General features: G+C 37.3%; 2 protein-coding genes across 2 annotated transcripts in view; one reads left to right on the top strand and one right to left on the bottom strand.

The window, feature by feature from the left end:
• Positions 1–333: 333 nt before the first annotated feature.
• LOC121383187 (endoplasmic reticulum chaperone BiP-like) lies at positions 334–8,267 on the bottom strand. The gene is made up of 7 exons (XM_041513042.1): positions 8,136–8,267; positions 7,560–7,761; positions 5,549–6,028; positions 4,720–4,874; positions 3,906–4,141; positions 3,194–3,343; positions 334–2,275 (listed from the first exon to the last, which is right to left on the bottom strand). The coding sequence occupies exons 2-7, from the start codon at positions 7,682–7,684 to the stop codon at positions 1,463–1,465; spliced, it is 1,959 nt and encodes a 652-aa protein (XP_041368976.1). The 5' UTR covers positions 7,685–7,761; positions 8,136–8,267; the 3' UTR covers positions 334–1,462.
• A 3,912-nt stretch (positions 8,268–12,179) lies between these two features.
• The window catches only part of LOC121382579 (serine/threonine-protein kinase rio2-like), a 69,252-nt gene continuing 64,890 nt past the window's right edge, over positions 12,180–16,541 (top strand). Inside the window, exon 1 of the mRNA XM_041512060.1 lies at positions 12,180–12,291. The gene's annotated coding sequence lies outside the window, so the exon portion shown is untranslated. The remainder of the gene's footprint in view (positions 12,292–16,541) is intronic.

Raw genomic sequence — 16,541 nt, forward strand, 5'->3', positions numbered from 1 at the left:
TAACGTCCGCGGGGGCGGGGGGAGAGCTGTGATAAGTACACACATTTTTCTTTAAAGTGTATAAATTATATAAACAAAAGTAAACTTTAAAACAGCTGTAGAAATTCATATATTAAGATATGAAATCGCATTTAAAGTGATCGAAAAATAAATATATATTATAACTTTATGCTGATGACCCAGCACCTTTAATTAGATCACTATCCTCTATGCCGCAACTTAGGGATACTGCAGGCTGTGCACAAAATTAATATTTCAACATTTGACAAATTGATTCTTTTATACACGTTCTTACTTGTAATATTAATGAAACACGAGAAGATAAAAAGAGAATCATTTTAACAAAACAATTTATTACATAAATATTTCACAAGTAAACACATATTGCATCATGTTCAAAATACAAATCGTGTGTTTACATTTGTTACAACACATAAAGGAATGCATGGTGTACTAATAAACAGTATTATATGGGTTTACTTTTTACATGACTAGAAGTCTTGACCTCCAACGCCTGTCCTATATACAATTTAGGGGGTGTGATCAATTACAAATCCCAAATTTGTATCAAAACCTCGAGAAATAGGCCTAGGCTTACATTTCTTTCTTTTTTAAATCTAGGAGGTATGTACATTCATGCAATATTCTGCGCTTTCAATAAAACAGTTGAATACAAGTTCTATTTACAGGAAATAATAACAAACCCTTTCGCTTACCATATGACCTAACCTAGTAACGATGTACTGGAACATTCTAGACACCAGTAGTAATGGAATTAATGCAATGCCCTCTCATACCACTACGATTTAACATCTATGTACATGAGACAAATAATGGATGAAACTATGGATATGAAGGTTTTTAAATAATCGATGAATCATGAGCGCGAGACCATCATGCCTCGTCCAGAACTGGTCGCAGTAACTAGACTCCACACACTAGTAATCTGCAATTTCAAATTATCTCCGTCAGACGTACTACTGACGTTTTAGCTAGCTTGGTTATAATGATTAGTTTGTTAATACTGTGGGATTTGCTGCGGTAGTATATAGTGGGGGAAGCTTCATTCCCTCCCCAGAAAAAAAAAAAAATTCCCGTTTTGTTTCAAGGATCCCTTTTTGTTTGGCAGAAGAATACCCACATTATTGTAATCTAATGTTATATTTGTACTGACACACCCCCCCCCCCCCCCCCCCGACTTCCCATCCTAACCCCGTTATAATCGGCCCAGTGTAGTCTTGAATACACAACGTAGGTTTATAACTTGTTCGTCTACTTTGTTGAGCGAGGCCGATTTGAAACTATCATGGTAGTCCTTATAAATCTTTACACTAGCGGTGTAGAAGTGAGCATTTCACCACTATTTTACTATTCTAAATCAGTTCTGAACCAAGACATGTCCTGAAAGAACTCGGGTCGGATAATTATCACAGTTTAGGGTGTCCCAGACGAGCAGGCAGATTTACAAATCTTCCCGATCCTTCCCGGAATCTCCCGAAGATCCACTGTTTTCGTAGAGTCTACTCGTTATGGGCTGAACCACATCGTCGAGATCTTTCTTTTGTTCTTTCAAAGAATCCGTATCTGCGTCAGGATTATCCTCCAGCCATTTAATCGTTTTGTCGATCGCCTTCAGAATCGTGTCTTTATCAGATGAACTGATTTTGCCTCCAAGTTTTCCTTTATCATTCAGCTGATTCTTTAATCCAAAGGCAAAACTCTCCAGATCGTTTTTGGCATCAACTTTTTCTTTCAGCAATTTGTCCTCCTCTGCAAATTTTTCGGCATCTTTGATCATCTTCTTTATATCTTCCGGCGACAGTCTGTTCTCGTCGCTTTTAATCACCACGTTCTTTTTCTTCCCCGTGCCCTTGTCTTCTGCAGTGACCTGCAAGATTCCGTTCATGTCGATCTCGAACGTGACCTCGATCTGTGGCACTCCTCTGGGAGCCGGCGGGATTTCCGTCAGGTCAAAGTTCCCCAGCATATGATTATCTTTAATCATGGTTCGCTCTCCCTCGAAGACGTTGATGGTGACGGCGGGCTGGTTGTCGCTGACGGTGGAGAAGATCTGAGACTTCTTGGTGGGGATGGCGGTGTTGCGCTTGATGATGGTCGACATGACGCCGCCCACCGTCTCGATGCCCAGAGTGAGTGAGTTGATGTCGAGGATGAGCATATCGTGGTCGCTGGTGTCCTCGCCGCCGATCACGCCGGCCTGAGCTGCGGCGCCAAACGCGACCGCTTCGTCTGGGTTGACACCTCGGTGAGGTTCCTAGAAAATAAGATTAGATTAGGATTAGATTAGGATTAGATTAGACTAGATTAGATGTTTAACGAAACCCCAGCACGAAATATACATCGGCTATTGGGTGTCAAACTATGGTAAATGAACCAGTAACTTAGTCGGTGTGGCTAGTTAAAGGAAATGCATCCGGGTGTTATTTCTCAAATTTGATTTAACGCCCATGGCTTTCACTTTGGGAATTTTAGAGTCTTTTTTAGAAGAAAAAAAACTAAACAAGAGGGAATTTTCAGTTTCATTTTAAAAACATCTTGTTGAGCTAAGTTAGAATTTAAAAGAGTAGTTCTATACAAGTACTTGTATTTATTCCAGCCTGATACAGCCATTTTGTGCAGTGCAATTTTATGGGGGGAAGGAAAGGGTGTATCTCAAGTGTTGCATGTCATCACAATTTGTCTTTATACAATAATAAAAATGGGAATTATTTACATTCGGATTGGGAATTTTTACCCCAAAATTGAGAATAAAACCCGACATAGCCTGCAAAATTCTATCTGAATTTTATGTCATATACACAGTTATAGCATTCCTCGTTATTCAAAGCTACAAGCAGCTAAACTGCTGTAATTTATCTTGATTTTCAAAAGACATATTTTTAAAGAAAATAAGGTACGTGAATAAGCGGCGCCGTTGCAGCTATTGGTAAGTTTATAATGGGTTGGGGTTTTTTGTACTTATGGTTTCAGTTTAACAAAACACGGTTTTGAATCGAGAAACGCTCTTACAGTGGCGTAGGAAGGTGCCAAAAAGTGGGTGGGGGAACACTTTTATATTTACACACTTTTACACTATTACAAAGCAAATATAAAACAAAATATGTGAAAAGTACGGGAGGCACATGTCCCCTTGCCCCCCACCCCACCCCCGTCTCCTACGCCAGTGTCTTACCTTGTCGTCGAAGAACTCTTTGAGAAGCTGCTGTATTTTTGGAATTCTCGTGGACCCGCCGACCAGGACGATCTCATCAATGTCCTCCTCCTTCATGGCGGCGTCCTCCAGGGCTTTCTTCACCGGTTTCAGCGTCGACCGGAACAAGTCCTGTGAAGCAATAACAGTTTAGCTTTATGTTTTCATTACTTTTATGTGTGAACTAAAATTGCATATGTAATTATTTTTCACAATCATTCTAGATGGCTTCAACATACTCCTTTTTTTCTTCTTTTTTTTACTTAGTAGATAGTTCAGCATATTTTTTTTAAACATGTCAGTAATTAGATAGATTAAGTAACATAAATTAATTATGATACCAACTTATGACTTAACAATTGATAAATGGAGATTTAAAAAAGAATGTAAAATGTGTCACTTTGGTACTATTACGATTTCCATTTTTTTTAATAGATCAGGTAAGTTTTTATCGATGCTAGTACTAGTAGTAGTATTGGCGGGTACTATAGAAACAAATATTTTTTTACAAATATTGCACGAAGAAGCCATGTTCAGAAACGATATAGTGGGGGAGGAGACACAATTGTTTTATTTTAAATGTACATAGAGCAAAGCAATAATGGTACATGTTTTGGACGACATTTTTGGGCTGGGTGCACGCCCTCCCCCTGAATCCTATGGGTATGATGTTCGTTTCGTGTCGACTACTTACACTGTTCAGTTCTTCAAATTTGGCTCGAGTGAGCGTCTCGGAGAAATCCTTCCCATCAAAGAGAGCCTCGATCTCGAGTTTAGTCGAGTGGGTAGACGACAGCGCCCTCTTGGCCTTCTCGACTTCCCGCCGCAGTTTCTGCACGGCTCGGTTCTCCGTGCGGATGTCTTTACCAGTCTTCTTTTTGAAGATCTTCAAGAAGTAATCCATAACACGCTGATCAAAATCTTCACCACCTGAACAAAAACAACAAGCATGTTGTTATTTCATTAATAAAATATTAGTTTAGTTCTATATTTCGAGGAGTAACACTTGTCATCCATCCATTTTAATTTCTTGATTATACATGTATATTTGTCAGGCCCTCTGGCACCTCGCCCCACTTGAAGCCTAATACTTTTACATTTGTCCCTTCTGTATAAATAAACAAAAGTATGTGTTTGTGCCTACCCACCCCACTTCACATATCTTTATACGGGCCTGTTTCTTGATAAAATGTTTTTACACAATTACTGATACGTACAATACTATTAACTTTATATTATTGAAATGCAATAGTAGACCTATAAAAAGATTATTACACGAGCATACACAAAGTTTGTTAAATTAGTTTTGAAGTTAAAAGTATATATTTTTATATTTAAATTGTATTTAACAACTGTCTTGTGCTAGGATGTGGTATTGTATTTACATGTTCCTATCCACTAAACATGGACTAATAAACGTGCCATGGACAGAAAGCTACGAGGAAAACAAAATGTCTGTACGTATGTTGTTAATGCGTATATTTACTATATATTTTATTTGCACATACCGAGGTGGGTGTCGCCGTTGGTGGACACGACTTCGAAGACGCCGTCGGCGATGGTGAGGACGGAGACGTCGAATGTTCCGCCGCCGAGGTCGAAGACGATGATGTTGCGTTCCTTGTCAGACTTGTCGAGGCCGTACGCGATGGACGCCGCCGTCCTGAATAACACAGACAAGACGTCCATTGGTGAAGACTAGCGTGGACACACATATGGCATATCGTATTACATGGCAAATCAGTTACAGAAAACATTGCGTTCTACAGCATGGAACTCGCCGATGTTAAAATATGATAGTAAACTGAAGTTAAAATAGTTTTGGTGATCATATTTGCTTTTTTCGCACATTACCGGTACTTGCAACGTCTTGCTTTAATTATAAATGTTGGCAAATCCAACGTATTGTTGGCCGTCCTGGACTTTGTAGCAACAGGAATGGATGAACTAGTATCAGCAAATTTGAAACTGTATGGTCATTATATATAACTCAAATGGAAAATGTTAAAATCGTTAAAGACGTGATGCCACTATATAATATATGAAATAATATTTCAAAGAGTAAATGCATTTTATATATTTTTAATTTCTATATAAAGTTTCAATTTGTTTTCACAAAACCGCCAATACTTTTGGTTTTATCAATACCCGGAGTAAAAGATGTACTCCTTTGAAAAGTAACTGAATGACTTAAGTGATATAAAAATAATCATATTACCATGTTAAGACTTAACAATTGATAAATAGTGATTTAACAAAGAATGTAAAACAATGTTACAGGTTATACAAAGGAACTTCTGTTACAGTCATAGTACAAGTACAAGCCAATATACTCACGGTTCATTAATAACTCGCACTATATTCAGGCCGGCGATGACGCCTGCGTCCTTCGTTGCGACCCGCTGTGCGTCATTAAAGTAGGCCGGGACCGTGACGACCGCGTGCGTGACGTTTTGCCCCAGATATCCCTCCGCGATCTCCTTCATCTTGCCGAGAATCATGGCGGAGATTTCCTCGGGGCTGAACGTCTGCGTCTTGGATCCGACCTTGACCTTGACGTGCGGCTTGTTGTTGACGTTAACGACCTTGAACGGGTAGTACTGGAGGTCTTTCTGCACGGCCTTGTCGTCCCAGGTCCGTCCGATCAGCCGCTTGATGTCGAAAATCGTATTCTCGGGGTTCGTGGTTAGCTGGTTCTTGGCGGCGTCTCCGATGAGCCGGGCGCCATCTTGGGTGAAGGCCACATACGACGGCGTGATGCGGTTGCCCTGCTCGTTGGCGATTATTTCAACGTGGCCCTTTTTAAACACGCCCACGCTGAAATGAACAATAAACAATGCAAGGAAGGTTTATATAGGCATTTGCGTGTGTGATAATAGCTGACTAGGGGGCCAGTAGGAATCTGATTTGCCACTACATGTAGTATAAAAAAAATTAAATTAATTCTCCTAATTATAGAAACCAGACAATACCTATTGCCCTACATCACTCGCAGACTGAATCAGCAAACAGTACACCACCCCATTCCACCCAACCCCTTCCGAGCCTCGTCCACCTCATACGCCTAATGGACGGCACGTTACCGAGTTGATGGGGTTTGGGCAACGGGTGTAATTTGCCTTGAAACGTTTGAGGGTACGTAAGTATTAAATATTAAAATGTTAGAGAAACGATTCACCAATTTCTACTCTACCTCACATTTTGAAACACATACCAAACTGTTTGATTTATGACTCCAGAAATACACAGAACAAAATAAACCTTTTCTAGGCCCCAAGGAGAGGGCCTAGTAAGTTGACAAACTGATTCTCAATCAATTATTGTTTATGCAACATAATGTTTTCAATCAAACAAAATAAACACGAATATTTACTTTTCTTTAATTTAATGTTTAGCTTGAATCTTATTCGTTTTTCTTTCTGTTAAAAGTATCAACATCTTATGAACATTTCAGGCTCATTTTGACAGTCCATTTATCGAAGAACTTTCATCAGGGCAAAATATATATATATAATTAAACAATTTGCGTTTCTTTTAATGTTCAATATATAAATTCCACAAAAATACAATGTTCTTGAAGGATCTCCTCGGAAAAATTCTCATTTTCTAGCATCGTGGAGGAGAAACCAACCCAAACCCTTCGATGATTTTACAGGCGAGCATTCAAGGTTATGGTGTGCCAGGGGGTGCACTCACCCTCCCCTCGAAATTCTAAATTCCCTTAATAACTCTGTGTTTAGCAGACGAAGGCATTTATTGGGTTTTTGATGGGAACACATAATACCTTGATTAGCTTGATGTTTCTTAGGGAGATTACCATATAGATAATACATGTTAGTATACTTTTGAATACTGTGGATGTTCCCTGGATATTAGAGGTGCCCTTTTAAACATTGCACCCGTTCCTGGAAGAAATCTAGCATCCGCCCCTTATTTTATCAGATATGGTCCTGAAGGTGGACGGGTTTGTCTTGCATTTCAAATATCACATTCACGGTCAACAGGTAATACATAATCCGTATAATTGTTATCAGTATTTAAATATGATCAAATGTTCAAAGATGTATTTCATTTTTCCTAAAACGGGGATTAAAAAAGGTTTGGAAACTATTGTAAAAACATAATTAAAATAATAACTAACACAAAATACAAAACAAAAGAACCACAAATAAAACACACACACACACACACACACACACACACACACACACACACACACACACACACACACACACACACACGTGCGAGCGCGCTCATGCACACACAGGTAAAAGTAAGAATAGTTTGATGTTATTTTTACATATATTTAAATCGTAAAAATTGAAACAAAAATAAAACATATATTTACCACGAATATGTTGTTCCAAGATCAATTCCGATAACCGTTCCCATCTTATCGCTGGGAGTGGCCCCATCAATGAGAGCGACACAAACTAACAGTGCCACGCCCACTATCATTCTCATACGAGTCATCGTGTTCTTGTTTTTCTCTTAATATATAAACTTGTTGATTTCCTAAAATCCACTGATTACGTGTGTTCTCTGTTTGCCTGGAATGAAATAAATGAAGTATAAAGAACCTCAGGTTATAAAATATATTAATATACATTACATATATGTAACGAGGCTCTCAAACACGTGGCTTTGTTTATATCACTTACAATTATTCACGTATAAATTAGTATAACACAAAATAACGAACATAGGAATGCATTATTCACAAGAATGTAAATCAAGCAGAAATTGCTATACAAATAAACATACAAGTACCAATATAAAATAACACAAAATATCTTTTTACATTAAGTGTAAACGATATTAACATTAAAACTGGTTTCCTGCCAAAATCCTTAATTCTCAATTTTACAATTCCTAAATTTATATGTAACGTATTATGTTCTATTTTTGTTAACAACTGACCTACCTGTCTGTTAGAGAAACGAATCGATACTATGTGTGTTTACTATCCACAAGACCTGCTTTACGTGTTACCGCTGGCTTTGTCGACTTTCTATATCTTTCTGGTGTGCTAGTTTTAGGTGATGCTGAACTTAATAAGAAGTAGTATATTTATACACAGGTATACGACGGGGCGATTTCCGATTGGCTGTTAGTGCTACTATCACGAATCTGATTGGCTGTTCCCCGCCGGTTCTCGAAAGTGCGCGTCTGTTAAAACGAAATTAGTGATGCAATTTGAGATGTTTGTGTATTATTTTTATCGGTTAAATTAAACTGACGTAGAAGTAACGAACTATGATTAAGTATTTCATCATTCAAACTAACTTCACATTTAGATCTGGTTAAAACTGATGTTTTTAATGTTAAAACTATGAAATAACTTTATTTTCTATTAGGAGCATAGCTATGTATGAACGTTATTTAATGGGGGAAGGGGTTAGGAGCGGCAAATGTTTTCACAATCAATTGTCATTATAAAAATGATTAAACCTTTTCCAGAATGTAATTTTGTGGGGGTGGGGGTGAATGATATCACCACAGATTCCTCACGTCCTAAAACACACCCTAAATACTTCTAAAGCTTTTTTTACCAAACAATAATAAATACCAACTTAGAATGTTAATGAAAAACCCAAGACAAACTAACTAACTAACTAACTAACTAACTGACAAAAAATAACAAAGAAAAATCTAATTAAAGTTAATGTAACTCAAAGTAAAAAATTACAGTCGATCCATTCACAGAATGACTGTCGGCAATAAATATATTATAACACTTTTTAAAATTGTTTTTATTGAAACCACTTTAAAATTAAATATTCATCAAAATATTAAAATAATAAAAATATATATTGGAAAAATACTAATACTTGACAGAAATAAATACAAGATATATCAGAAAATAGCGAAAGACACGAAAGGTGAAGAAGACCGTAAAACCTGAAGCACATATAATCCAATCTGGTCGACGTGTCCAATGAAGGTCGTATATTCTAAAATCATGCCATGGTTGATTGAACATCACCTATGTGGCGGTTTGTCTGTTGAAGCATAACACATCAAACACCAGACAAGACAGTATAATCATAATAATTTGCCAAACGGCTAGGCTAGCCTAGCACATACATATTTATACATAATGAAAAATACACACATACATACTATATTCGTTTTCATAAGGAAGATAATATTTAATTGTTCAAGGCAAAACAAAATGCAAAACATAAAATAAAGTGAAGTCAAGTGAAGTCAAGTGAAGTAAAGTCTATATGTATTGTTTAGTTTTTACCAACCCGTCAAAAGATGATTATAATATCGCTGAGTGGTGTTGTCAACTGTAGCAAGTTTCATTCTAGGTGTGTAACATATGTTAGCTAATAACTGTACACTAATACGTTCTGCCTCAGGGTACGAAAAAAGGTGTCAAGCATTGCAAAGGAAATACGCCATGTTAATCAATCATATTCCTGTTACCGCATGAACTAAACATCAATACGAGCCGGAAGTAACCATTAGTTACATTGTAAGATTAATTCGGCATCAGTGTGGCTTTGGGTCCAGTGTACTTGAAAAGACAAATTATGATATTTGTGATATCTGAAAAATACTAATACTCTAATTTAGTGTCATAGCCATTGTCAGTTTGCGTTAAAATTATTATTAAAACATATTATTAAATTTTAAACACATACCAACTTAAATTTTATAAATTGAAAATAAATTCAATGTAAATAGAAACGCTTCTTTACAAATGATCGTCATTTTGCATAGGTCAAATCTTATTTTACAATACAGGCATAGGGCATAGTTCAAAAGTGGCGAACACCAGACCCAAATATTCAAATTAGCAGCTCGAACTGGATTTGTCCTTCAATAATTTCATACCTGTTTAAAAAGATCCTGTTTACTATAAACATCAGGCATACCAGAAACATATGGTGTACCCACATTAATATTCTAAGGAATTAAAAGTCTTGTTCGCCGGGGGCATGTTTAAATGTCTGTAAAGTCAGGAATGCCTCTTTAAGAGTAATGATTGTGATTTCTGAATTAAGTATAATGATGAGGAAAGCACTTTAAAATATATATCTAGGTGTAGTATAAAGTATTCATTACAATTATACTGAGCAAATGTATGCGGGGTTTTTTCATCCAACTCCAAAATATAATTTCCATCTGACATTAAGACTAAAGTGCCTACAGAACACAAATGGGTTAATCAGAGAAGTAAGCTAATTAATCTGGATTTTAAACATGTTTCTTGGTAATGAAAAAACAAACATTGGTTAATCAAAGTTACTTCATATACTTTTTATAGAATTTCTCATTGATTCTGTTAAATTGGCATCTTTGATTTCTGTCAATGTCCGACACTAAAACCATTTGAACTTCGTTAAGTCAAAATGGGTAAATTAAGGAATTTGTTATGCATCATATTAATGCAGCTCCTCCTGCCTCCTACAAAACTCTATTACTTTACTTCCTACTGTGAATGACTTAAAAGGAATACAAGGGCAGTTTCAAATTCCATCCGACACAAACAATAGTATTTTGAAATATGCTCTATAAAGCACGCACGGTTTTACCTTTAGTCTCTATGTACTGCATTATCGATTACTTCGATAATAATGCAGATAAGGCTGTTCTAGCATTTTGTCTTCAATCAATCAATCAATCAAATATTTACATGCTCCTATACCACGAAGGTTTCGAGCATGTCTATCCCAGGTTATTTTGTCTTCACCTTTTTTTTTTATGGTAATTTGTTAAGAATTTTTTATTTACATAGAACGTTTTTGTAAAAACAAAACGTTTGTTTTGAGTTTGTATGGCTTTAACATTCAGTAAGGTGTAAGTGTTTTCAGTTATGTACAGGATCTGCCTATGTAAGATGGGTGTTTCCACACTGTATAATGATTACTAATGTCTGACAATGGTACTCATTGGGTCACATAAAAGTAAGGTGTAAGTGTTTTCAGTTATGTACAGGATCTGCCTATGTAAGATGGGTGTTTCCACACTGTATAATGATTACTAATGTCTGACAATGGTACTCATTGGGTCACATAAAAGTAAGGTGTAAGTGTTTTCAGTTATGTACAGGATCTGCCTATGTAAGATGGTTTTTTTCCACACTGTATAATGATTACTAATGTTTGACAATGGTACTCATTGGGTCACATAAAAGTAAGGTGTAAGTGTTTTCAGTTATGTACAGGATCTGCCTATGTAAGATGGGTTTTTTCACACTGTATAACGATTACTAATGTCTGACAATGGTACTCACTGGGTCACATAAAAGAAACATTTTTATCTTTTTTCTTCAATGATGTGGAATATTCAATACAAGATAAGAGTTTCGCCACAGCAATGTTTTCTTCATTATTTTATCTTGGTAAATAGTTTTGAGATGTGGTGTTTGAGGGAAAGTGCTATTTTCTGCCCTCGGTTCTTGAAGAGTTATATTGTCATTGTGATGCGTCGGTTCTTGAAGAGTTATATTGTCATTGTGATGCGTCGGTTCTTGAAGAGTTATATTGTCATTGTGATGCGTCAAATATAAAAATACATGATGAAAACTTCTTTTATGAGGCCTTTTTCAGATCGACAAGAGGGGACGCTCTTCAACTATTGATTTTGTTTATTATGTGGCCTTATTTGAAATGTGCTGGATGTAGTTAAATAGTCCTTCCCGTTCCTTCCTCAAAAATAGAAAATCACTGTGATTATTTGGCGCTAGTTTACAAATTTAAGAGGAAAATCAAGAGAAAAGTCTCTCGCCAAAAACGCTACAAGAAACAGACAAAAACTAGTGAAGAAAATAAACGTTGTCTTAGAATTTCAACCGGATGTCAGGGAAGATAGGAGTACTTGGTAACCTGTAAATAAGACGTCTTCGCCGGAAGTCGCCAATCATCAACCAATGGGATCAATACAAGAGTTTGTAGAGACCAGTTTGGCTCGAGACCATTATCGTTGGAACCTGCCAGCGAAAGGGATGGTAACACACGTAAGGTAAAGCATAACACCTATGGCTGTGCATCAGTTCTTCCCAAATATCGCGAGTTTAACTTCGTTGTTCATCTTGATGAATTAGCAAGAGGACTTGATATTGTCTGGTAAGTCTGATAACCACGTAAACTGTTGATTTAAATCTTGTTTTTCTCTGTGTTTCCTTGTTTTAATTTGATAAGAGGGGTAGTTTAACTGCAGACAATTATGCCAATGCAGCTGTGAACACTGAAATTCAATTGCTAGCGATGAAGAATATGCCTGCCAACGGTTGCAGCTTTTTCAATATAATTACTGTTATTACGCGCACTTGGGAAGTTATAAATAGTCTGCTTAATCAGGCTAGTTGAAAAGCTGTTAAAAAACATGTTTTCGTCTGACTGATTTTTGGTCACAGTCAAGACAATCTGGATCCAGGGCGGGACGTAGCCCAGTGGTATAGCGCTCGCCTGAAGGGCGGTCGAGCAAGGATCGATCTCCGTCGGTGGACCTATTAGTCTATTTCTCGTCCCAGCCAGTGCATCACGACTGGTGCATCAAAGGCCGTAGTATGTGCTATCCTGTCTGTGGGATGGAGCATCCAAAAGACCCCTTGCTTCTAATGGAATAGTGTAGCGGGTGATCATCTGTCAAAAATGACCAAATGTTTGAATCTCTATAGCCAATTGACAGACGTCAAAATTATCAAATGTTTGACACCCTATAACCAATTGACAGATGTGATGTAGTGGTGTGAATAAGAATGTTCGATATGTTTGAACCTTATATTAATAACTTAATTATTACATTTACATTTGTCTCTGTTTCATGTTAAGTCATTGAGAAAACGATTTTAATTTTTCCGCATCATTCTTATAAATCAGAATCTCCTATCACTTCCGAATATACATGCCTCGTAACACTAAATTTCCAACAACGTCAGATTCTCAAAGTATTGGGCTTTTTAAAAAGGTTTAACTGGAGAACAAAATAGCATAGTGACAATTTTTGGCTCTATTAAAGTTGATTTATCTTAAATTGGAACGTCAACACCGTAAAACATGATCAGGGTCGTATCTGTGCACAATACAGAGGCAAATGGGCATTTGGCAAAATAGTGATAGATTCCACGAATCTCTGTCTAGTGCCTCGTGTACAGGAGATTTCATACCTCTTGCACCGTCACAAAGAGGACTGCCACTCCCAGATCAGACGGTCAGTTCACATTAGGTTAGTGCGTTCTGAAACATTCTTGAGCCAAACACTTTAATATATAAGTTGTGCGCTGTCGTCGGTTGATACATCATGTGCTGTGAAAAGTCGATTAAATTCAGCCGGCGCCGGGAAGAAATTCGTTGATTCAGGCAAGACTTATATTGGCAGACACGTTCTTTTCCAGTACCGTAATCATCTCAGAACATTGATGACACCATCCTTCTGTATTGACAGTCGTGGCATCTATGTCATCAAAGCCATCCGTTAGGAAATATTAGAGATTTGTTCAGAAGGAAAAGTGCTCGCGGTCGCACGTACGACTGGTCTTTTCGCCTGACGTTATATCGAATACAATCGGATAAGTTAGGATGGGAACCAGTCAAATTGTTCGCTCTCTTTCTCTCTCTCTCTCTCTCTCTCTCTCTCTCTCTCTCTCTCTCTCTCTCTCTCTCTCTCTCTTTCTCTCTCTCCTAGCCACAGCTACTAGTGTTTGTGAGGGTGACTAGTCTCTAACGCAGATTATTAATCCAAGTCATCGTCCCTATGTGTGACTTGTTGGTTATATTTATAACTGTACTGACAATGACTTAATTATTTGATGCTCGAAACGCAGCAACATAATTCATCTTAGCTGTTTCCTTGAGGTGATTGTAAAATATCGACAGTATCTTAATTAATTATACTTTTGTGAGGTCCGATAATTATAATCAACCGACAAGCAAGAAGCGATAATTAATGGTGCAAAAAAAAAACCCTAATCAATATCGATTTATCATCGTTCTAGTTGCTGCTGTCCTAGCTTATGGATAGCTGGCACAGACGACTGCACGGTCACATAGCCATAAGCTGCATTCCGATAACAAAAAACTATTTTCCCGAGTCTGAATCAAGAGCTTGATAAGCAATAATTATCGTGCTGTGTCTTTCGGGCATTAGAGATACGTGTACATTTACTTATGTAAGTCTTATTAGAGCATCTGGCAATTACCTCAATGATCATTCGCACTGGATGTGGCTGCGTCGCACACAGTTAAGATGATCAGATAATCAAAGCTATAAATTGCGAGCTTTAGAACTCCGTTTTTATATAATATGTTCATGTTTATATAGTCTCTCACAATTCCTGTAAGATCAAATAATCTCAACAATATTGTGAGATACAGAACGCCGTTAGGATGGGTTGTCAGGTGAAATAGATATCAGATAATCATAACAATATTGTGAAATATAGAACATTGAGATTACATATCAGATAATCATAACAACATTGTGAAATATAGAACATTGAGATTATATATCAGATAATCATAACAACATTGTGAAATATATAACCATGTTAGGATGGGTTATCATGTAACATTAGAGATCAAATAATCATAATAACATTGTGAAATATAGAACACTGAGATTACATATCAGATAATCATAACAACATTGTGAAATACAGAACATTGAGATTACATATCAGATAATCATAACAACATTGTGAAATACAGAACACTGAGATTACATATCAGATAATCATAACAACATTGTGAAATACAGAACACTGAGATTACATATCAGATAATCATAACAACATTGTGAAATACAGAACATTGAGATTACATATCAGATAATCATAACAACATTGTGAAATATAGAACCATGTTAGGATGGGTTGATATGTGAGATTAGAGATCTCTGGGCCTCGTTCTTAGGGATAAGATCACCTTAAGTGCATAATTACCTTATATACTTACGGTGATCTTAGCACTAATGTCGCTTCGTCGGACGGGTTCTGATAATCATAACAATATTGTGGGCTATAGAATCCTGTCAGGATATAAGATTAGAGATCAAATAATCAAAACAATATTGTGAGATATAGAGCCTGTTAGACCATGATAATTATGACTATATAGTGAGCTACAGTATCACGGCACTATGGTTGCTATGTAAGATTACAATATATTGCACCCCTTTCTCACCATATACCATAATAAATAAATAAATATAAATAAATAAAGTCATTATATTAATCAATCGTTAAACACTGGATTGTTGGGACACTTCAAATTTGTTAGACGGGTGCGCACCATCACATTCTGTTCCGCATCTTAGCAGTGGCAGTAACATTCTTAAATAATCCTTTTGAACAAGTATTTTAACTTATCCATTGCTTGGTGACATGTTGTGTATGTTTTGTCACTTGTTGAATATTGATTGTCGTAATATACGTTGTACGAATTTCCCCTAAGGGATACTCGATAATAAACCCATGGTTACTTCCCCTCGTTACAGTACGTTTCCAATACTGCAGCAGCAGTAGCAGCAACTACAGTCATCGGGGAACGCTGTTCATTAACTTTCTATGTTAAGTCCGTCCTCTTCTGACATAACGAGGAGAGTTGTCCGTCCTTTTCTGACATAACTGGAAGAGTTAATGGCTGGCGTTCCCCCCGAGGAACGCACTAACTACGACAACATGGGAACTAATTGTATCGAGTCATGGTTTATAGGTTCTGATGGGGATGTTATATCGTGCTAAAGGTTCAGACGAATAGCTCTTTCTTTGACAACTTCGACACTCAGCTGATCATCCACGTCTTGTGATAAGGACATCGTACATTATGCAGTCAGCCAGACAAAGAGACGGCAGACAGATTTACAGACAGACAGACAAGCATTCGGTCTAGTAGCAATCACCATTGTAGTAAAGAAAGAAAAATAAAGAAATGTTTTATTTAACGACGCACTCAACACATTTTATTTACGGTTATATGGCGTCAGACATATGGTTAAGGACCACACAGATTTTGAGAGGAAACCCGCTGTCGCCACTACATGGGCTACTCTTCCGATTAGCAGCAAGGGATCTTTTATTTGCGCTTCCCACAGGCAGGATAGCACAAACCATGGCCTTTGTTGAACCAGTTATGGATCACTGGTCAGTGCAAGTGGTTTACACCTACCCATTGAGCCTTGCGGAGCACTCACTCAGGGTTTGGAGTCGGTATCTGGATTAAAAATCCCATGCCTCGACTGGGATCCGAACCCAGTACCTACCAGCCTGTAGACCGATGGCCTGCCACGACGCCACCGAGGCCGGTTTGTAGTAAAGTGACTCATTGTCGATCTACCTTTGAGGAAACCATTCTGTTTAATACGAATAAAAGTGTAA

This window comes from Gigantopelta aegis, chromosome 10 (genome assembly GCF_016097555.1).
Source record: "Gigantopelta aegis isolate Gae_Host chromosome 10, Gae_host_genome, whole genome shotgun sequence".
Lineage (NCBI taxonomy): Eukaryota > Metazoa > Mollusca > Gastropoda > Neomphalida > Peltospiridae > Gigantopelta > Gigantopelta aegis.